General features: G+C 35.9%; 1 protein-coding gene and 1 non-coding gene across 3 annotated transcripts; one reads left to right on the top strand and one right to left on the bottom strand.

The window, feature by feature from the left end:
- Positions 1 to 3,004: 3,004 nt before the first annotated feature.
- Positions 3,005 to 3,075, bottom strand: Trnag-gcc (transfer RNA glycine (anticodon GCC)). Its single transcript has one exon. It is a non-coding gene; the product is annotated as a tRNA-Gly (tRNA).
- A 99-nt stretch (positions 3,076 to 3,174) lies between these two features.
- Positions 3,175 to 21,861, top strand: LOC127835141 (PR domain zinc finger protein 5-like). Of its 2 annotated transcripts, none has more exons than XM_052361446.1 (8): positions 3,175 to 3,193; positions 5,279 to 5,412; positions 9,778 to 9,890; positions 12,604 to 12,984; positions 13,574 to 13,686; positions 15,494 to 15,669; positions 17,961 to 18,055; positions 19,300 to 21,861. In XM_052361446.1, the coding sequence occupies exons 2-8, from the start codon at positions 5,316 to 5,318 to the stop codon at positions 20,938 to 20,940; spliced, it is 2,616 nt and encodes an 871-aa protein (XP_052217406.1). In that variant the 5' UTR covers positions 3,175 to 3,193; positions 5,279 to 5,315; the 3' UTR covers positions 20,941 to 21,861. The 2 variants fall into 2 exon arrangements, with proteins under 2 accessions (XP_052217406.1, XP_052217405.1); XM_052361445.1 differs by having other exon boundaries at positions 3,180 to 3,485; positions 19,300 to 21,860.
- The last annotated feature ends 756 nt before the right edge of the window (positions 21,862 to 22,617 follow it).

The raw sequence follows: 22,617 nt of genomic DNA, 5'->3' as shown, positions 1-22,617 counted from the left end.
AGTTCCTTCTAGCGCTCGCACCTTGGCACTTAGGTTCCGGCTTCGGGGTTCTATTGCCGGAAATCCCGTATGTCAGCTCTAATGAGCCGCGCGCTTGAAAGGCGTTCTCGGCTGCCTCGGGTTTTACACGGGCGATAGGTCGCGGAGACGGCGACGCTGTTAGTGGTTTGTAGCCCGGGTAGGGGCGGGCGGACCCAGCGACAGTCATATTCTCAAAAGTAAGTCATGGTTCTGAAAGACAATACAGGCGACTTTGGAACAAAACGGAACAGTCAATAAATAAACATGTAGTTACAATACCAACTTTAAAGAACTGAAGTTTTGTTCATTTTTTTATCAATAATGTTATTTTAACTTGTGTTAATAATTATAGTCTTAATGTATATACATGAATTTTCGCGCTCACATTATCAAAGCTTTCCTGATAAACACGCAGGTCGATTGAAACAGCCAGATTAAATATTAATTTCAAATATCATTTGTGTACATAGCTTTTCACCTGCGTATTTAATTGGACATGCGTACATAGGCATATACAAACAAGAAACAACTGAACACGCGAACACTTTGATACTCAGATATACGGCAGTAAATCACAACTGAGGTTGTTATTCATGCTATTCGAACGTGGATACCCACATAATCAAACACGATACCCGACCCATATGAAAGTTATAGAAAATTGTAAGCAGTCGCGTAGCATTAGCTCAAATTGAAAATCGTAATCGGAATAATGCCAGTTATTTAATATTCAGCGAAATAAAGGCAAATATAACCACAAGTTCGAACATCGGAGCACGTGTCAAAGGCAAAGAATTTAACACCTTTACTATACAATCTAACACTGAAAGAAACGTGATAAAACAATTTTATTAACATACAAGTTAATACAATTTTCATTTTGGTTTTAAACCGGGGCAATCACGTATCGTTAATATAAACGTAGCTTTAATTCCCCACGAAGAAGAAAATCTTGCACAATTTTGAAACGGGTATAAGCTCAAAGACGAACGACGCACGACTTTATAATTTCGCATTGACATGTGTTCATAAAATTAGTGCAAGAGGCACAACTATGTTTGCGTTATGACCGTCATTCCGGAATGGCAGTTATTGAACAAGTGATTTGGTTTTTGAAAACATCGATAGAACGGCAAAGTGTTGTTTAATTATTCCGAATCAACCTCCGCGTAGAGATTTGAATGGAACCAGCATAGCTGGAACAAATTCCTGCCTTATAACCAGCCACGTGATGATAGCCGAGCCACATGGTACAAATATTTTCAGTTGCTATTTTTACTCTTTTTTAAATTTAGGTCATTTATTTTTATTTTGAACCTTATCTTATGAATAGTAATTTTAATGAACACTATTTTCAAAATATAAAAGTAAATGATGCTACTTTTCATAATATAATACTTAAACAAAAAAATCCTCCCAAATCTGATAGGATTTTCTTGTGATGGCAGAGTTTGTATGTGGGAGCATGGAACGACAACTCTGCTTGGAGATTGATTCCGAAGTAAAGCCCTGCGAATGTGGATAGATTAATAACCCTGACCATGACACGTCATGTACACGTTGTTGCGTGGACTCTGCAAAGTATTAACCTGCGCGCAACTGAAAATTATGACAGGACTACATACGCGCTTTGCGCGCTGTGTGAACGTAGAAGAACCACATGTATCATAGAAGACCAGAAAAATACAAAGAACTTCAAAACATCAACCAAACAGACATTAAACAAAAAAACAAGCGGCCTTACACTGTAATGAGACCACTATGGGCGTGATAGAATTGTGTGACGCCCCCCCCCCCCCAGTTTGCCTTAGCTTTAATGTAGCGGTACGTCTGGCTACGCCACTGTTAAGTATACATTCGTATTGATCGGTATACCATTCTCATAGACTACACCACACTTCCAAATAAACTGTTTGACACCATAATGGTTCATGCATTCACAGTTTCTCTTGACACTATAAATCAAATGTTGAAAATATTATACCGGTACATAGTATTAAATAATGTTGAATTCTTCAATGATAATAAGCAAAACATTATTCATACAATAAGGTCCCTGGCTTCGTACACATTTCAGTGATATTTCATTTATCATTAAACAAAGGAGAATCTGATGTTACAATTGATTAAGGGTACACTCACTTTAAGTTTACTATAAAGTTTGTCAAAGACCCACATATTTGTCTTACTGTTTTAAAAGATTTCGCGTGATACGCTTTCGTTTTATTCTTAAAAACTAGATGTTGTTTGACCTTTTACATAATTAAAATACATGTAAAAAAAGAAGTAAACAAAACAACATTTTCTAACATTTGAAGCGAACAACGACTGAGAACACATGCAGATAATTTTTTGTTTATAAATACTACAAAAATCAGGCTTTAGTTAAATTTGGTTGCATATTACGAACGGTAACCTTACAATTTCCCAACTGCTTACACCAGGCGTAAAATTAATTTATTTTGTATAAATAATACTAACCGACCATTTTATTCACTGTAAAAAGAACAATTTTTTAGTCTCCATTTAAAGCTAACACAAATGCCTGCGTAAATGTTTATATACATACGCAAGTGTACACCTTTAAATACTGCGAAGTGTTCAATAACATTAATCGATATTGATTATTCCAAACGTTGAATAACCGGTGATCAAGGTGAATGAATATGTTTACATTGACTTCTTTAATAACGTTGTACGTTATGTAAACCGATTTTAAACTACGAATATTGAATGTATGTGTGTTTTATAGGTCCCTGGTATAATACAAGACGAAACAAGCTAATGGCAATAAACATATGAACAACGGCAACTATTTTTGAAAACATTAAAAATGGTGGAGGTTTAAATAGTGCTTTCTAGTAATTATCTTGCTGCTTTATAACAATAAACGTAAACTATTTCTTTTTGCCAGGTAAATTACAGTACGCGCAACGTAATTTGATGCCTAAACTTAAAAATCCGATTTACAATTTAAAAAACGTGCATCGGCCGGGAATCGAACCCGGGCCGCCCGCGTGGCAGGCGAGCATTCTACCACTGAACCACCGATGCTTGATTTTACCGGCGGGATGACCATTTATAAACAAAGCGCCAATTGAAAAAGCGCATTTCCACTTTTGGAAACCTTTTGGTTTTATCGTGATTTTTCCGCCATATTGTAACAAAGCAGGTACTTGCTTAATGCTTTATTATTTTGATATTTGGACGTTGTGAATGTAAATGTGAACAGCGAGTTTTGAAGTTTAGAAGATATAGCTGCATAGCTAATACATTAATAAGTATGCGTGTTCCAACTTTGGCAGAGGACCCAAAATAACGGCGACACTACGATAAATCGCAACCAGGTTCGAGTCTCGACCCAGTTGCCGTTTCACGGTTGGCTTGCTTCGGCGTGCCAAATGACGCTGTTTCCCATGCTTGTGGCCCCTGTATTGAAGCGCTTGAAATATTACCATTTAAATGTAAGATTCATTATTTTTAATATAAAAATATATTCTCAGACAGATGCACCGAGTCAGTGCGGCCCACCGTGGCAGGGACTGAACTGGTCACAATCACATGTTTTTTTGTGTGTGAAAATTCCTAAACTTTAGGCTTAAATTATCAGTCTCTATGGTAATTTCTTTAGAGTTTTTGTCAGAAATGTTATGCTTTATTGAACAGATAAACATAAGCCCAACTGTATTACTTATCAGTTGCAAGAATAATATTGCACAGTGTATAGGCACTGGTCTTCACTAGAGTTAAGACTTGCGATACACATCTTTAACTAATTACGAAAACTATGCACATACTCTAATATCTCTGTACATTTTGTACACCATGCAAAACAAACAACCAGAAATGCTAAGCCCAACGGCTCTCCGGGTAGCGCAGTGGTTGGTACACGCTCAAGTGAAAAATCCTGAGCTCCAACAGGATCTTGATTGGTCATTGTCGGCTTGGGTACTACTTACTTGTACCCCGGGCATTCTTACGTATACTTAATTGTACCCCAGAAGAATATACCAATAACTACCCGGTCAATTTAGACTGTACCCAAGTTTTATTCCCACCCAAAATCCGCTGTCCTAAAACGCGCTACAGAATATAAAAAAAATCTCTTTGAACAAAACCTGCCTCAACATTCTTTTGTTGAGTAGGAGTTTTGATAATATTGAGGCCTATTACATAATATTGACAAAAATATGAACACAATTATTTATTTTTTAAAGCCGGCTATGACCAATTTGGGGTTTGAATTCCCAGGTTCGTTTCAGTATATTTTCCATACCAGGGGTACATATAAGTGTACTAAAGAGTACCCGGGTTACACTTATAAAAGGAGTAGCCGAGCCGACAATGACCAATCAAGCCTAAAAGGGATTAAACCCTCCACCTCATGAGTGATAGTCAGCCACAAACCCCATGGTTAAAGGGCTAGCCCAACAGCAAGGCTGTTGGAAGTGACCTTATGTCACTACAATCCTCACTCTCTTAATGTTTCAATGCGCCATCCGCTACACAAGCACCATTGGCTACACAAGCAGGAAACCATTAAATTATACTCAGACCCATATACTTATTTGCTGTTCATCTTAACCTCCGCGCCGTTAAAGTGAACAATCGTGAGCTCCAACGGGGGTTAAAACCTGGGTCTCCAGAGTGGTAGTCAGACACTCTAACTGCGTTGTTAAAGAGCTAGCCCAACAGCTAGTCTGTTTGAAGCGACCTTATTTTACTAGATTGCATTTCTCACATTGGCGACCGCGGTTCAATCCTAGTTTTTGACAGAATGTGAGTTTGGTTGGTGGTCACCATAAAAGGCATATGGGGTTTACTCCGATTCATCCCCCCACCCCCCCCACACACACACACGCAGCACATGACCTTGCAAAAAAATACATTTCACAAAAATCAAACAGCTGGAAATTACAGTTGTAATTTAAAATTTGTGTCAACTCTTGAGTCATTTCAGAATTCTTATATTCTTTTTCCTCATGTGATTTGCCTGTGTTGACCGTCACACCAAACCATTGTTATTTTTCTTGGACACCAGCTTGCATGATTTGGACATTTCATCAATATGATATTAACACTTACACCTCAAGGCTTGACATTAACTTATAAATCAACTTTTCTATTGAAATTGCACCCTGAAAGTCAGATTTCTAGAAGTAAAAATATTCAAATTCACAGAAATTTCATTCATGAAGAATTGGTCTGTATCATAATAATGAATTATATGCAAAATGTTTGGAACTGTTCATTTTAGTGACGGAGTCCAGTGTTATGCAGACAAGACCTCAATAATGGAGAGTGGCTTGCTAGACTTCAATGATTTGATGGACACGGGCGATGACTACCCAGGGTTCAGTATTGCCAAGTTCACTCCAGCCAATGGGAACGGTAGGCAAACCAAATGAGCCTTGTTCTGAGAAAACTGGGCTTAATTCATGTGTGTAAAGTGTCGTCCCAGATTAGCCTGTGTAGTCCGCACAGGCTAATCAGGGACAACACTTTCCGCCTAAATTGGGTATTTGCTAAGAAGAGACTTCATTTAAACGAAAAATGTCATAAAAGCGGAAAGTGTCGTCCCTGATTAGCCTGTGCGGACTTCACAGGCTAATCTGGGAACAATTTTTTTTGTTGCTCAAAATTACAGCCGATTTTTGGCTGCTTCCCAATCCCGAAAATCCACGTTTTTTCCCATAAATCTGACCAAAATTTCCCAAAAAGAAGCCCAATTCCCCCCCCCAATTTAATTTTTTTTTTTTTAAAGAAAGAAGTCTTAACTCTAGATCTCAACTTTATTTTTTAAACATCCTACAAAATATATAACTTTAATTTAGTCCTTTTTGTCCATAAATCATTCCTAAATTTGCCACTTTTATTGATTTAAAAAATCCCTATTTGACCGTATTTGTTTACAATTATTAGTTTGCATTGATTAAAATTTCACTACTGGTATATTCAGTTTCTTGAAAAAAGTTCATATTTTCTGTTTATTCGGTAATTAAATTTCCCGATGTGAAATCGAAAGTACATCGCGAAAAATAGGTGACATAACGATATACACACTATAAATAACGCAAGTAGTTTGATCATTTTATATATAAAATAAATACAATTCACTACGCATGCACAATTTGCATTCCTGGGTTTACCACGTGACGATGATGATCAATCTACTGGGGTTATTTATAGTTAACTGGTTGTTACCTGGTAGACATACCCAGTAAAATTTCTTACTGAACATACTGAAAATATGAAAACGTAACAACTTTTTTTAAGTATTGTAATATACTAGTCGTGATATTTTAATCAATATAAACTAATAATTGTAAATAAATATGGTATTTTACAACTTTTCTTTTCTTCATTGTCGTGGTTGACCGTCCCTTTAAAAACAATATCAATTCTATTACTTATAATCCTATTTATAATGCTTAATTTTTCCCAATTTCATGGTTTATCGAGACATTTTTCCCAAGTTCACGGTTTATCACGCTAATTTTCCCAATTCAAATGGCACAGGCTGTAACAAATTAAAGCAAAAAAAATCACTGGGGACGACACTTTATGCACATGCATTATGCCCAGTTTTTTCAGAACACCACCCAAATGTTCTGCATTTCTGCACAGGCACTTTGGATTGGGAAGATAGCATCGTTTTTACTAAAATTTGGAAAATACTGTTGTTTTTTTATGAACAAATTCTTAATAATGCATTATATAAGTATTTTCTATATTATATTTACTAAGCTTCAACTTATAGAGCTGCATAGGGAAACAAATTCAAATGTTGCAATTTATTAAACATGTTGTTTTTTTATCTTCAATTTGGAAATTTAGGAAGTCATTTGGGAAAAAAAAAATTGATATTGGAAATGGGGCCTCATTTCCGACCTAAATTTGCCAAAAAACTTTAAATTTAATTAAAGGGATCTTTTCACGCTTTGGTAAATTGACAAAATTGAAAGAAGTTGTTTCAGATTCGTAAGTTTTCGTTTTAGTTATGATATTTGTGAGGAAACAGTAATTCTGAACATTAACCATGCTCTAATATAGCCATTATATGCATCTTTTGACGATTTTAAAACCTAAAAATTATAAAGCGTTGCAACGCGAAACGATTGAATAATTTGGAGAGTTCTGTTTTTGTCGTTAAATTTTGTGAAACTACGAAGATTGCTTATATAACGTAAAAAATACGGCACGAATGTGTTCTCGGCAGAATAGCTCAGTAGGCTAAAGCGTTTTTACTTCAGGACTCTGGCAGGACTCTAGGGGTCACTGGTTCGAAACCTGCTCCGGGCATTGTTCTTTTCCTTTTTTAATTTTTTTTCTTGATTTTTTTTACTGGAGCTTTTACGATCCAATGTTTACATTTATCAATATAAAGCATTAAATGAATAAGTTAAAAAAATGCCAAAATCTGTGAAAAGGCCCCTTTAAAGACCTTTCTTACTAGATTCAAGTTTTAAAGGCTTCATTTCTAACCCATCCATACTGATGAGCAGCAAACAGCACAAAACATGAGCAGACTGCGAGTTAATCGCAGGCTGTTCTTGTTTTATGCTGGTTGCAAAAGCCATTTTAACGTTGCTTCTAATGTGGCTCAAGGTTAAGGACACGCTGAATGTCAAGGAGGTAAAAATATAAACCATCATAAGATCACATGCCGTGTTAAACACCTGTCTTCCTATCTCATATAGCCTGTGCCCAGTGATTTTTTTGCCCAAAATTACCGCCGATATTCGGCTGCTTCCCAATTGCAAAATATGACGTTTTTTCCCAAAAATCTGACCAAAATTTCCCCAAAAATGACCAAATTTTCCCAATTAAGCCAATAACATTTCAATGTCATTTAGGCCTAGCGTTAATTTCGTAAAACGAGTGCCGATCGAGCTTGTCGAGTCTTCGCCGAATGAAAACTGACTAACGAATGTTCGCGAATGTAGCCGAATACGATTTTACGTTGCTATCCTCACATCTCTCTCTATATTGCGGAGGATACCGACGATAGTCATTGTATCCCGATTGTTAACGCCTGTTTTTACACACGTCCAAGATGGCGGCAAGCAGACGAGAAGTTTGCGATGAGCAGCGAAAATGATAAATAACACTAAAATTAACAGCGGATATCACATGGTTATTAGCAGATTATTCAATTTGTGTGTCAATTAACACAAAATACTATGTTTGAGATGAACAACAACAAATATTTATCAGAAATGTTCACAGTGAATGTGCGTCACGGAAATCTGTGTTGGGAAATTGGAGTTCACAAAGTTAAATCATTTAAGACGAGAACCGCTCGAAAATGGAAAGAGACAAACATGATTTGATTTATATGTTAGTGGATCTGTGTATATTCAGATTCATATGCATATTCTGCTTTATTATGTTTGTCACGCGGTATAGTTTGGTGAAATAGCATTGAAGTGAGGATGTCAATTGTGCAAGATATTAAAAGGTAAACAAATGAAATGTATTATTTTAGCTCGATTTAATACAACATTAACACAGCAAGAACACAAAAGCGCGTTTGTTAATATTTGTTAATTTTTCACTAATATCATATTTTTCATAAAAAACATCCTGAATTAAATTCATACTCTTAAAGAGATTATGATTAAATCATAATGGTACATGTATATTGAAGAATCTATAGATTATTGCAAGTTTAATATGCATGTGGAAGGATATTAAATAAACGTTGTAAGAAGACATGAAAGCAACACTTTATAATATAAAAATGCTGTCAAACATGAACTTAGCAATTTTTATTCTGTTTTTATAATCATATTTATAATGTTTCCCAATTTCATGGTTTATCGCGCTATTTTTCCCAATTTCATGGTTTTGCGCGTTAATTTTCCCAATCCAAAAGCCACAGGCTGTAACAAAAAAAAGGCAAAAAAATCACTGGTGCCTTTTTGATCGGCAAAAAAAGTGCGACCATGACATAGGGAAAAATGAATCATTATTAATATTATTATAAATAACATTATACCAGTTGTTTTTAAGTGCATGATCATCTGTTTTCTAAAATTTATATTATAAAGTGCTATTAATTTAATTGCTGTATAATATACTCAATGAACCAAATTTTGAGTTTATTGGAAAAGTAAAGCATATTTTGGGGAAATTTTGGTCAAATTTTAGGGAAAAATGTTACTTTTTGCCATTGAGAAACGGCCTTTTTAAAAACTTTTTGCAATTTGGAAACATCCTGTTCGAGGCTGTAATTTTGGGCAAAAAATCATTACAATGTCACACCTATAGGTTAATTATCCCCCACCAGAGGCGTAGGGATATTGTTTTGGCATTGTCCGTCTTTCCGTCCATCCGTTCGGAGCCATATCTTGGAAGTATATATATTGATATGAGGATGATTCACGCCAAATGGCATTGTACTCCATCTGTTAATAACTGAGTTATGGCCCTTTGTATCTTGAAACAATGCTTTTTAATATAATCTTAGAGCTTTATCTCCATTAACACGTGAGCCAGAGCCATGAAACTTGCCATAGTTGTTCTCAATCATCTGGGGGTGCTACACATTCAACACCCATAATCTTAGGGGCTAAGGTCAAGGTCACACATTGAGGTCAAAGGGCATTGCCCATCCGTTCAGAAAACTTTTGTGTTAGGAGCATATTGCCGGGGGATATCAATTCAACGAATTTGCTTGTTAAAATAATAGATGCTGGAAAACAAATCTGTGACACTGTATCTATATTTAAATGCTTTCAATTTCACCTCTAGGTAATGATGAGGATGGTGTGCTGCGCACCCCAGAGCATGAACAGACCGATGACTTTGAACTCACACCTAGTCACAAGTCTATTGGAGATGAGGACAACAGTTCTGCCGTCTCTGTAAGTCTATCAACTACCAGAGCCTGGGGCAAATTTAGCCAAATTGTGCAGCCATTACATAAATAATGGGTGATGATTTTTTTCTCCTTTTAGGAAAACGAATCCTTTTCATTGCCAAGACACTTTTGCAAATAGTTTTGAAGTTTTCTTGATCAGTTTAAAATTGAAGAGTTTTGGTGATCCCATGTTAAGGGTTAGAGTATATTTCTCTGATACATCATGCAAGTTAAACACTCAAGACAAATTTCTACAGTTAATGTCATATTTTAAATAAATTTAAATAACTTGGCTTAAAAAATACTCAATGTTAGATGATGTGTTACAAATACCAGATAGCTGACTTTAAGGTCAAGGTAATATTTCATGATAAAAAGTTGAAAAAGAGTATTTCGATGGTAAAATAGAGCTTGTCCAGACTTTCCTCAATACTTTGAACGGATTTTGAAATAATTTGGCATAAATTTTAAACAATATCAGATGATGCGATACACATACTACCAGATATATGTCTGTACAAGGTAAAGCATTAAGATCAAAGGTAAAACTAGATCAGATTATTTTTTGTTCAAATTCAGAGCCGGTAAACTGCCCAACATTCCCTGTGGAATGATATACATATTTTTCTCCCTGTTGCAGCGCCCTCACACTACATTGGGGGAAGGGGTCCGCAGCCCTTAGTAGGGGGATTTTTTTTACTTACTCTCCCATTATTACATGTGTACATGTTTGCACTATATTCATTGCATTTTTCATAATTTAGTATGTTTGAAAAGATTAAATTGAAATAGAATTGAGATATAATAATCATGAGACACATCTTTCTATTAAAAAAAAAGAATTTTTTTTTTCTTTTTTTTTTTAGGGAAATTTTTCCCCCCAAAAGGGGAAAAAAGCATACTTTTTAGGTGGGGGAATTTCGGCGGCAGATTTGATAGATTGAGGGCCCTGTGTTGGGACCTAAAAATTCCAAATTTAAGGTGTCAAAACTCCCATCCAGCTTTATAACTGGAACCTTAGTAAATATTATATTGAAGCATTTGTTAGCAATATAACAAAAACACTATAATGTCCCAATTTAAGTCGAAGTGCCATGATTTTTCCCAATCCAAAGGGACCTGGCCCCATTTCAAAAATGGTTAAAAAACACAACCATTGATTTTAAAATACATTGCCATTCATTCTTACCTTAATGAGACTGTGTTTAACACAATAAACATTTTGCTATATTTTGAGGTTTAAAATAAAAACTTAATCCTAAAAATAGTGTTTATTTTCCGATCTATTAATTTTCCAGACAATGAGAAATATAAAAACAACTTTGCTCTAATGTTACTCATATTTTTTTATGAAAACAGTTAACTTATAGAACAATATGCTTTAATAATTTCTATGGTGATGATCAAATGCACTGAGTGACCAGCTTTTGTGGAAGAAATAAGGGCAATTACTCAAATGCACATGGTCAAATGGGGCCTAAACAATATATATGAGGCATATAACTATGGTTTCTAAGATTGTATGGCTATATGCAATGAAAAATTTTAAGTTAATATTAAATCAACACACTCAAGTACTGACACTTTAGATGGCATATTAATTTCGTGCAACCGTTTGGAAAAGAAACATAATCATATAACAAACACATTTTGTGGAGCCAAGTTGCAAAATATGGTACGCAGAAAAAAATGTTTCTTTCAGAAACTTTACAACAAAACATGTTCCAAAAATAAGCAATTAAGGTTGACGCAAAGACCCTGTTGTTCAAAGATTACAAGTCAACTTTGCCTTCTATTTTGGCAAAAAAGGCACTTACTCAACATTTCATTGAAAAGTTATTGTCTTTCATACCCACAGCAAAAGTATTGACACCTTATATTTTGAGGATAACCTTCATAGAAATTACGTTTCTGACCAAATAACAAACCCTGTGTTGCAAACCTGCAAAATATTTGGCAAACATGTGAAAACGCAAGGAACATGTACCACAAATTACCTTTGGTTGTGGAATCAAAGACCCTAGTATCCTGACTCCTTCATTTAAATTGTGTTCTTTTTTTTCAAGAAAAAGGGGCAATAAATGTAAATTAAAACCTTTTAAAATATATATCATTTTGAATGATGTATCAGACTGTATTGCTATACAAAATATCAGCAAGATTGGTTAAGATTTAATGAAAAACAAAGTTTTTATACTTTTCCACGCGTTTAGAAAAAAACACCCTAGTAGCCAGCGGCCTAGCGATCTTTAGGGAAATATCAATTCTTAGAATTTATGGAATCATAAAAAAATGTCATTGCAGTTGTAAAGCTTTCCAGCCTGTTATTATTTGAGTCGTGTTCTGAAAAAACTGGGCATAATGCATGTGCATAAAGTGTTGGCCCAGATTAGCCTGTGCAGTCCGCACAGGCTAATCAGGGACGTCAACTTCCGCTTAAATTGGATTCTTTTCTAAGAAGAGACTTCATTTAAACGAAAAATGTCTTAAAAGCAAAGTGTCGTCCCTGATTAGCCTGTGCACACTGCACAGGCTAATCTGAGACGTCACTTTACGCACTTGCGTTATGCCCAGTTTTCTCAGAACGCGACTCATTTATTTAACTTCCTACTGTACCATTTGTTATCCTGTATCTTTCCCTGATATTGTAGCAAATAATGAATAATAATAAAATGAGAGTATAAATAAAGAATCTAATTGATATGTCATGTTTTCAGGAGAAGAGCAAATTGGTAAATGGAGGTGAAAACCAAACCAAAACTGAAAGCCATACAACTTACCCTGATGAAAGACTTAATGAAGCTGATAAGAAAAGCATGGGAGAAAATTTTGAAGACAGTAACAGCAGGGTAGATGATTTTGATAGAACAGATAGTAAAATTGAAAGTGGATATGATCACTGTAATAGTAAAACCGGGCAAAGTGAAGATGATAGTTACAGTAAGACAGGTGATGATGAAGGGAACAATAGTGAAGCTGAATACACTGTTACGGAGGATGTGAAAGCAGTGGAGTTGAAGATGGAATGCGCTGATGATGCAGTTGAAAGTTCTGCTGATGCAGCCGGAGAAGAGAGTAGTGAGATGGCAATGACAGAGGTATGTAAATACCCTTGTATTTTTTTCACCATTTTGGGAACAGGGCTGGGGTCATTGTTATTGAGATGTACATGGACATGGAGATGATGTTTGGTATTTAAAACAATTTGTGTAAACATTTGGTTTTGATTAATAGGCCTTTCATTTGCGAAAAATTTGTATTTTTTAGATTGGGATGGGGCCCAAACAACTCTGATTATTTTTATGCTGAATTATTGTCATGTCCAGCAACTATGGTAGTATACTGAGTTATTTATACATATAACCATACTTCCCTAGGGTAAAGCCTGTGAAACATTTCATGAATTTTTCACATGTACATGACATGAAGGTAAAAAACAAATCTGTCAAGTACTGCATTAACGTTCATACATTCCACTTTATGATAAGCTTAACACAAAGACAATCATAGTAAATCATATATGTGTGTAAGATCAGTCTTAATTGTATTTTACCACCATGCCCATGCACACCTATTTACATATAGGTATTTTATGTCATGTCACCTGTAAATAACAATTATATATGTACAACCTCTTTAAACAGTCTGCATTTTGCATGTGTATGACATGTAAATTATTTTTTGAAGAAAACGGGACCACCAAAATCTTCAGAAACCAAAAACAAGTATAAAAGTTTACCGAGACCTAAGATGAGGATGTGGTCAGGCAAGTCTAACAGCAATGAAGACAGTAAAGATAGGTATGACACTTTTAGAACTACAAGTAATATGGTAAAAGATGATCCATGTAAAAGGATTTTATATACATTTAGACATTCATGTTTTGAGTTTTTTTAAAGAATAGCGTTATATGCTCACCTACATGTAAGCTCAACATACTCATGGTGACTATTTGGAGACAGTGATGTCCGTCATTGTTCTGTGTTTTACATTTGTGACATGTGTCAGCACATCAAATTTTTCTTAAAATGACATCTGCTTATGAACTGCATAGCCGAGTTTTACAAAAATTAACAGGAATGTTCCTTGCATGGTCCTATATCAGGGTATTTTTTGGCCCGATTTTATAGCCGAAATTCGGCTATGTTCCCAATCCCAAAAAGTATACTGTTTTCCCAAAATGTGGCAAAAAATTCCCAATTTCCAAAAAAAAAAAAAAAAAAAAAAATTTTTTTTTTTTTTTTTTTTTAGAAAGAAGTCTTATGCGTATTTTATCTCAATTTCAATTCAATTACATCTAACAAAGTATTATATGATTTTGTTCTTTTAATTTAAATGATTATAAAGAGTTATATCAAATTTAGTATTTCCCTAATCAGTGGACTTTTCATGTGGAAAAAATGGCTAATGAATTTATTTTCCCAATTTCATGAAAATGCTGATAAAATTCCCAATTCCAAAGCCATGGGCTATCTTCCCAAAAAGTGGAAAAAAAACCCTGTATATGATAAATAGATCAAGGAGCCCAAACAAGGGTATTTAAAAGGAATACTGTTAAAAGAAGTTTCCTTTAAAATCGCAAACCCAGAGGTTAAATATTTGTTATTGGCATTGTATTGTGGTCCTGCACAAGGTTTGTTTAAACTATTCCACTGTGGTGAAAACTAGCCCCACCCCAGGTGTCACCAGTTTTAGATCGAAATTTTAGGGAAACCTTTTAACAATATTCTTGTTCGAAATGGCAAATCACATGCTCTCATATTTTGTGTAAGCATTGTGTAGAGGTATTCTACAAATTAAGTAAAATAATGTCTCTGGGTTCAAAACAGGCCCCTCCCCGGAAGTTACAAGTTTTACATAGATTTATATAAGGAATGCTTAAACAATTGTTATTGCCTGAAACAGAAGGGTGCATTCAGTGCTTTCATATTTTGGTATGTAAAATCATCTGAATGTTCTCTACAAGTTTATTCAAATCATTCTGCTTGGGTCAAAGATGACCACCCCAGGGATCGCATTTTAATATGCAAATATAGCAAAACAACTTTAGAAATCTTGATAAAAATGTCCACCCAAAGGAGATGGCTTGTCACATTTAGCACCTGTCTCCCTATCACAAAAGTCAATATCACACTTATGTCCAGCAATCATGCATCTTGTCCAACCCGTAGCTTAATCATGTGCTACGGGTTGGACTAATCAAGTGTTCCAAATATGTTTATCTTCTACAAACAGCATGTTTCATGTAAGGCCTGTCTCAGTTGCTGAGATGTCAATGTCACACACAAACGTCAATAACCAAATTTTGCCATAATTTATGTACTGCTTGTCCAAACAGTAACTTCATCATCAATCATTAAATTGTTTAATAATTTATCACAATTGTTCTCCATGTTGCGAAGGTGCGTTACTTTGAAGTCCTTTTGTGCAGAATTGAAGGTTGTATAGCTTGTACAGCTTGTATAAATAATTACAAGCGTTCTTGACAAGGGGCTTAACCAGACATTGTCCAAAGGCATATAAATGATAATGAGACTTGTCTAGAAGTCTCGCATACTCATAATTTACCAAGTATTCTCATAGACAAATTTCTGTATATTTATCCAGCCCAACTCAAGGTGACGAAGACAACAGTCCAATGTTGGAGAATGGCGAGGATTGCAGTGAGGGTGACGGTCACTCAAGGTCATCCATGAAGGGCAGTGAGGAGCGAGGGCCCCAGGAGGAGGAGGAGGAGGATCCTCATCAGCAGTCCTTCCTTTCCTTCCTCAACCTCAAACCTGGTAGGCATAAGAACAGTCTGTTGGCCTTTTTTCTTATCTTTGTGAAATGGCCTTTAGCCCTTCAATTTGTCAAAACATGAGTCACAAACTTTTCAAAATTGTGAAAAAAGTTTAAGTTACAATCTTCTCAAAATTGTGAATATTTGAGTCGCAAACTTTTCAAAATTGTGTCTTTCTTTAAAGAGGACACAAAACACTGGTCTGAGAAAAGTGCTAATTACCCACTATATTGTGAGGCTTTTTTCCTTCTTTATCATAGGCAAAAAAAGACACATTGTTTTAAGGATGCATGTTTTTATGTCCCCCACTATAGTAGTGGGGGACATATTGTTTTTGCCCTGTCTGTTGGTTGGTTGGTTGGTTTGCGCCAACTTTAACATTTGCAATAACTTTTGCAATATTGAAGATAGCAACTTGATATTTGGCATGCATATGTATCTCATTTTGAGTGGTGAAAAGTCAAGGTCAAGGTCATCCTCCAAGGTCAAAGGTCAAATATGTGGGTCAAAATCGCTCATTTAATGTACACTTTTGCAGTATTTCAATATTCAAGATAGCAACTTGATATTTGGCATGCATGTGTATCTCATGGAGCTGCACATTTTGAGTGGTGAAAGGTCAAGGTCAAGGTCATCCTTCAAGGTCAGATGTCAAATATATGTGGCCAAAATCGCTCATTTTATGAGTTCTTTTGCACTATTGAAGATAGCAACTTGATATTTGGCATGCATGTGTATCTCTTGGAGCTGCACATTTTCAGTGGTTAAAGGTCAAGGTCAATGTCATACTTCAAGGTCAGAGGTCAAATATATGTGGCCCAAATCTCTAATTTTATGAATACTTTTGCAATATTTCACATTTGAACGAAGTTTACCTAGAAAACTCTTTGTCGGTTTTGTTGATATAAATTATTCTCCAAAATTGAAGGCTGAGCCCTTTCCCTAAACTAGGCTATTCCGTTTCAAGGGGGCGTGTTCTTGTGTCCAGGAAAGTGTTTTTGTAATCACCCATCCTATAGCAAAGTTGTTATAGGTGTTAAAAAGTTACACATATCTAAGCCTGATTAAGAGTGCTTCTTTTAAGAAAATGAATTATTTTTTAGCGATTGATATAGCTACTGTTTACAGTAGGGCTGTAACGAATACATTAGGTAATGAAAACGAATACAGGTTGGCGAATACAAATATTTATTCATGAATATGAATTTCAATGAACAAAAGTAATACTGACAACTTGACATGACATTATATAGTATGAAACTATGGGTATTTGTCAATTTGATTAATTGAGTATCATTGAATACTGAAAATATGAAATATAACTCTTTGAAATAACAAAACACTGACTAGAACTGCTTAAACTTTGAACACAGCGCCAGACAAACGACGTGTATTTGGCAGGCAGGTCAACAATATCAATAGCATTCCCTTTGTGACTAGGCTCCATGTTTGTTGATAAGTTGCACCATCATTGGCGTAAAGATAAACAACAAAAAAATTCCATCTGCCAATCTTTTGTGTGTGTGTTTGAGCATCAAAGCACTCGTATTTGCCTAAATAAACATTAAACAATCATCGAAAGATTTTTCAATTCAATGTAGTAAATATTCAACCGGTGCCCACCATTATTGTTGATAATCTCACTGTGTAACATAGTGGGTGGGGAAAACATGATGAAAAATGCCGGAATAAGGAGAACAACATTTAAATATAGGGGTTTATTGTATGAACCTTCATTTGAAAGGTAAGATAAGATGATTCAACTTTCAAACTCAAAACCACGTTGTTTGTATTCGCCAAATATTCGGTTCGGGAGGTGGCGAATAACAAATACAATTCGTCCACAGCCGTATTCGAGTAATTCGAATGTATCGTTACAGCCCTAGTCCACAGAAATGTTTAGCCTTGTGTTGTTCTGTGTTTCAGTTAAATTGAGAGGGCAATGCTTATTTGGAACTACTTAGTTCATCTGCTTTCCGGCACATCTTTTAATACATTCAAATGTTTATGTTAAGTTTGCACAAATAAATAGCTCATGTGTATGTTCAGTATTTTTAAACTGCTTTTACGTGGCGCATGTATATGATTACATATCCATTGGCTATTTCACCTGTTTTTGTATATTTATGTGTGTTCCATGTGGTTGTTTGGAATGCATTTATGTTCAGCCGAGGGCATAAAGCTTACTTATCTGTGTTAGTATTGAGTTAGCTTATGTTGACTTACTCGAAACCTGACAATATGCATGCAGTGTTACTGTCTGTAATACGGCAATCCTGAATTTATCTCCAGGAATGTCTAAACCGTTGGAAAGCACTGAGAAAGTGGTGGAAGCCAAATTAGAGGAAGAGTTCTACTCCAGGAAACGTCTTCGCACAAGAAAAAAGGTATTTTAATGCCAATATAATGCCAGCAATGATTGGAGTTATATGCTTTACATAATTATATATCTATTAGGTAAATATTTAGAGTAGAAAAGCAGGGTTGCTGCACCCACATGTTCCTCTGGACTGGCCAAGAAAGAAATGGGTGCAGGATCAACGGAGTTATCAGGGGTTTATACATGGCCTGGAAAGAATGTAAGCACACCATGTTTACAGCCATTAAAGTTTAATTGTGAACCCCACAATGTCACGTGAACCTGCACCCTGATCTTGTAATATCTATAGAAATTCCATATATTTGTGCAAATGTTCAATGTCAAATGTAAATATTCTGTACACTAAACACTCATCATAATTGATTAAAACCTTAAATAAGCAAATTATTAAAACTTTTTAACACTAGCCGATTACATCCTGCTTGTTTTAAACAGATCATCATATTTTTTTTGATTTACAAAAGTTTTCACTCTATACATGTAATTCTTAAGTTTATGGATGCTAAATATAATAGATATTCATATTGGCATGATTTGCTAGAAGTATTACTCATGATGACTTAAAAGTTTATGAATATGATTTAGCAATATGCAGATTGATTAAAGGTACCTTGATGAAAGACCACATCGCTCAAATAGGGTTAATTGTGGCCCCTATTTTGGGGAAACCCTGTTAGGAATCAGTGCTTTTTGACTTAAAATAAACATTGTATCAACATTTGATATTTTTTTGGAACAGTTGTTTTCTGTTTACTTATTGTCTTTTAACATGAAGCTTTGAAACGGTCTTAATGGAATCTATGATAATAACAACAAAAAATGTTCGTGATAACAGAAGTTGTGATAAGGGGCACTGTATTGCAGCAGGAATGGGCCCTATAACAGACCAGAATTTGGCTTTTAAAGCCTTTCCCACTCAAACATAAAGTGAAAAAGGCTATATGCAACCAGCATGATACCAGAACAGCCTGCAAGCAACTCATGCTGTTTGTTGCTCATCAGTATCTTAGGGTTTCAAAACTAAGCCTTTAAAATTTGAATTTATTTAGAAAGGTCTAAAAGTAATTTAATTTATTATAAGGGACTACAAGCGCGTCAAAATGTTTATCTGAGTGGGAAAGTAATAAGAACTACTTCATTGCACACGTATTTCCCAAATTTTACTGATAACGCGATTTGTCCAAGTCCAAGAGAGCCGAATCCATTCCTAAAGTGGTGAAAAACTTCTGCAGTGTTACATGTTTGTTTCAGGTGAGTTACGTGGAAGAGGTGGAGGATACTGAGGATGAGGACTACGATGCTGAAAACAGCTCAGAAGAGGCTGAAGACCACATGATAGACCTGGACTCCCCAAAACGCAAACGTTCCCGGACAAACAGTCGGTCGCCAGGCCAAGCAGGCGGGGTTACGCCCGCCCAGATGCCACTGACCTACGCCATGGCGCTGCAGAAGCTGTTGCCGGGGATGAACCTTCAGTATCTGAATAACAAGCCCATTGCTCAGGCTCAGCCAAAACAGGGCCTTAAGCAAGTGTCCCCAGTAGCCCCCAGGCTTCCTTCTCCTGCCCGGGGGTCTGTCTATCAAGCTATCAAGGGGCTGTTTGAGTGTGGGGTGTGTGGATTGTTCTTTAGCACTGCCACCCAGTTCCTGCAGCATCAGGAGAGCAAGCACTCGGCAGATCGAAAGACTGGACTGTCACCCATGGAGACATTCCGATGTGAGATATGCGGGTTCGTTCTCACCAACCGCTTTGCGTATCTGGAGCATAAAAAGATGAAGCATAACAAGGGTGTTTTATTTAACTGTAACACATGTAAGTCTTCTTTCCAGACCCAGGCTGAGTTTCAGGTTCATCAGCTTACCTGCGTATTTACATGTAAAACGTGTAAGTCTTCTTTCAAGTCCCAGGCTGAATTGAAGGTTCACCTGCTTTCCTGTGTATTTAACTGTAAAACATGTAGGTCATCTTTCCAGACAGAGGCTGAATTGAAGGTTCACCTGCTTTCCTGTACCGCTCCATCATGCACATTGTGCGGTGCTAATTTTAACTCTTGGGTGGAGCTCGGCGAACATCGAATCAAGGTTCATAATGCGGATCAATCTGCTACCAAGCAGTCGGCGAATTGTGTGTATAAAGGATGTAGCTTCAAGGCACCTACGAGACAACAGTTAGATGTGCATGTACAAAGTCAGCATATGAATGCAGAGCTGTTCGCATGCAATGTTCCAAAGTGTTCCAGGGTTTTTAGCTCGCGAATATCGCTGAATCAGCACAAGAAGGAAGCGCATGCCTCCGAGTTCATAGTCCAATACCAATGTGTGGAGTGTAAGACTTGCTTCTCCAGTAAAACACTGTTAGCCGAACATCAGTACCTTCATATGATGGAGAAATTACGAAAGTGTGACCTTTGCTCTCGAAGCTTTTCCAGCTTTAGTGACTTGCGAAGGCATCGTGAGGTTCACATCATAAAAACATCACTTAAGTGCCAGTTTTGTACGAGGTATGTTGCCGATCCTGTAGAGCTGAAATCGCACATCTGTTCTACGCTGCTCTCAAAAAACACCAACTTGCGAATGTACTTTTGCGACGTGTGCAGAAGGGATTTCCGATCCGATGAGAAGATGTTTTTACATCGACGCGAGCATCAGAACTTCTATCAGTGCGGAGTTTGTTTCCAGGACTTCTCGAATGAAACGGAGTATTTTAAACATAGGGAGACCCATGGGAACTACACGTGTATGGAGTGCTGTGAAGAAATGGATCAGGAAAGTCTAAATGCCCACCTAAAGGCTCACAAGTACTATGTGAAATTGGAAGATTTGATTTGTGATGGGGGAACCAATGAAAGGGTGATGTTTCTCTATCCGAATTTGTTAAGTGTGGCGAAATAATAGTTTTTTTAGATCTATGAATGGAATTTATGATAATGAAACCCTTTGTTTGTACTTTAATTTTCAATATTTTGTATGTTGGTGACAGTGAGTCATTCAATGAAAATGGTATTTTTGTGCCAGAACATTGAGTAACAGTGACGAGGTGTTGTTCATATGATTGAATTGTGATTTTTAAGTTGAACATGAGAAGCCGGGACAGTATAACAAAAATAAAGCCAATTTTTTTTTGTATATTTGTAACAATTAGTATTACTTCACTTGCCAAATGCTGTCTCAAGATAGATTTAGTAATTTCATTTTGAAATCTCTATATTATATAGCCGTTGCTATCAGTTGATCAGAGATTCTTTTCAGGATAGCTTTGTAAAATATTGTATAAAACCACTGTGTGAAGAATGAATCAAAGGGAGTTGGAATTTTCCTTTAGATTGACACTATCTTATCAGAAATTATCAACATAATATGTTTGTGTCATAATGTTGCAGATTCCAACGCCTTGTACCGTAGGATGGTCTTGTTTTATGAAAGTTAAGCCTACAATTATTATTGAAAAGATGTCAGTTATTGTTAAACCAATTGCCAACTTTACATATTTGAGTCCAGTGTGTGCATTTAGTTTTGACCATAAAGGTCATTGGTGCTGAATAGTCATATAAGACATACCTTTTAAAGTCTTGCATTCCAATTGTTGTGTATGCAGATAGACTGTCACTAGTTTTAATATGTTCAATGATAACACGTTGAATGAAGTGACTGTTTGTTACTTGAATTTGTTTGTCATTCTTTAGTTTGAAAGTATCAGTACTGACGGACATTTGTTTGTAATTTTAAGAAGTCAGTTAATAATATTCTGTGTATTGTACATTTAATTTAGAATAGAAAATAAACATTACGATGCAAAAGATTTGTTTTACTTGTATTTGTTCTGATGTAACTGCCCCACATACTACTTGACCTTTATTATATACTGTGTAATGAGTATTACCAACTAATATGATAGCAGTATGGTAATGTAGTGTTCTAGGACAAAATAGTAAAGTTGTTGGTTGTTTCTAGTTCTATTTCACAAGAGGCGCAACAATGAAATATGAACGTTTTAATGCTCTCGTTGTCGTGATGGTTTTTAATGGAACGCAACAGTCATATAGAGTATTCTTTAATGATAGTGTTTTAATCACCCTATACAAGATGAAATTCATTTTGTCTGTCCGTAACCCAGTCTTTCATAAAACTATCGCTTCCGTTCCTTATCTGCTATACTTTTCGACGGATTTTCATAAATCTTGCCTCAAATGTTGAGGACATTCAGAGCATGTGTATGAGGCATGTGTCAACAACAATCGCTCATGCTTAAGGTCGTTCTTAAATGTCAAAAGTTTGAGCCTCATTGTTGTGATTGCTCCATAAATTCTTAACCTCTGAAGAATTCTCATGAAACTGGACTGTACAACTTTAATGTTTTTACGGTGTTTTGTAGCAGGCAGGAGTTAGTTACGCTGACACGAGGTCAAGAACCTTTTTCAAGGTCAAAGGTATATGCCTAAATGTTTGTGTCCGCTAAATACCTCCTAAACATTTTAAAAGAATTTCATAAAACTTGCCTCAAATGATTAATGGGGCTTTTTCACGGTTTGGATAATTGAAAAAGTAAAAAAAAAAAGTTTCATATTCGCA

The sequence above is a fragment of the Dreissena polymorpha genome, chromosome 6, assembly GCF_020536995.1.
Source record: "Dreissena polymorpha isolate Duluth1 chromosome 6, UMN_Dpol_1.0, whole genome shotgun sequence".
Lineage (NCBI taxonomy): Eukaryota > Metazoa > Mollusca > Bivalvia > Myida > Dreissenidae > Dreissena > Dreissena polymorpha.
Note: the sequence above shows the minus strand (reverse complement) of the source record. Positions and strands in the feature narration are given on the sequence as shown.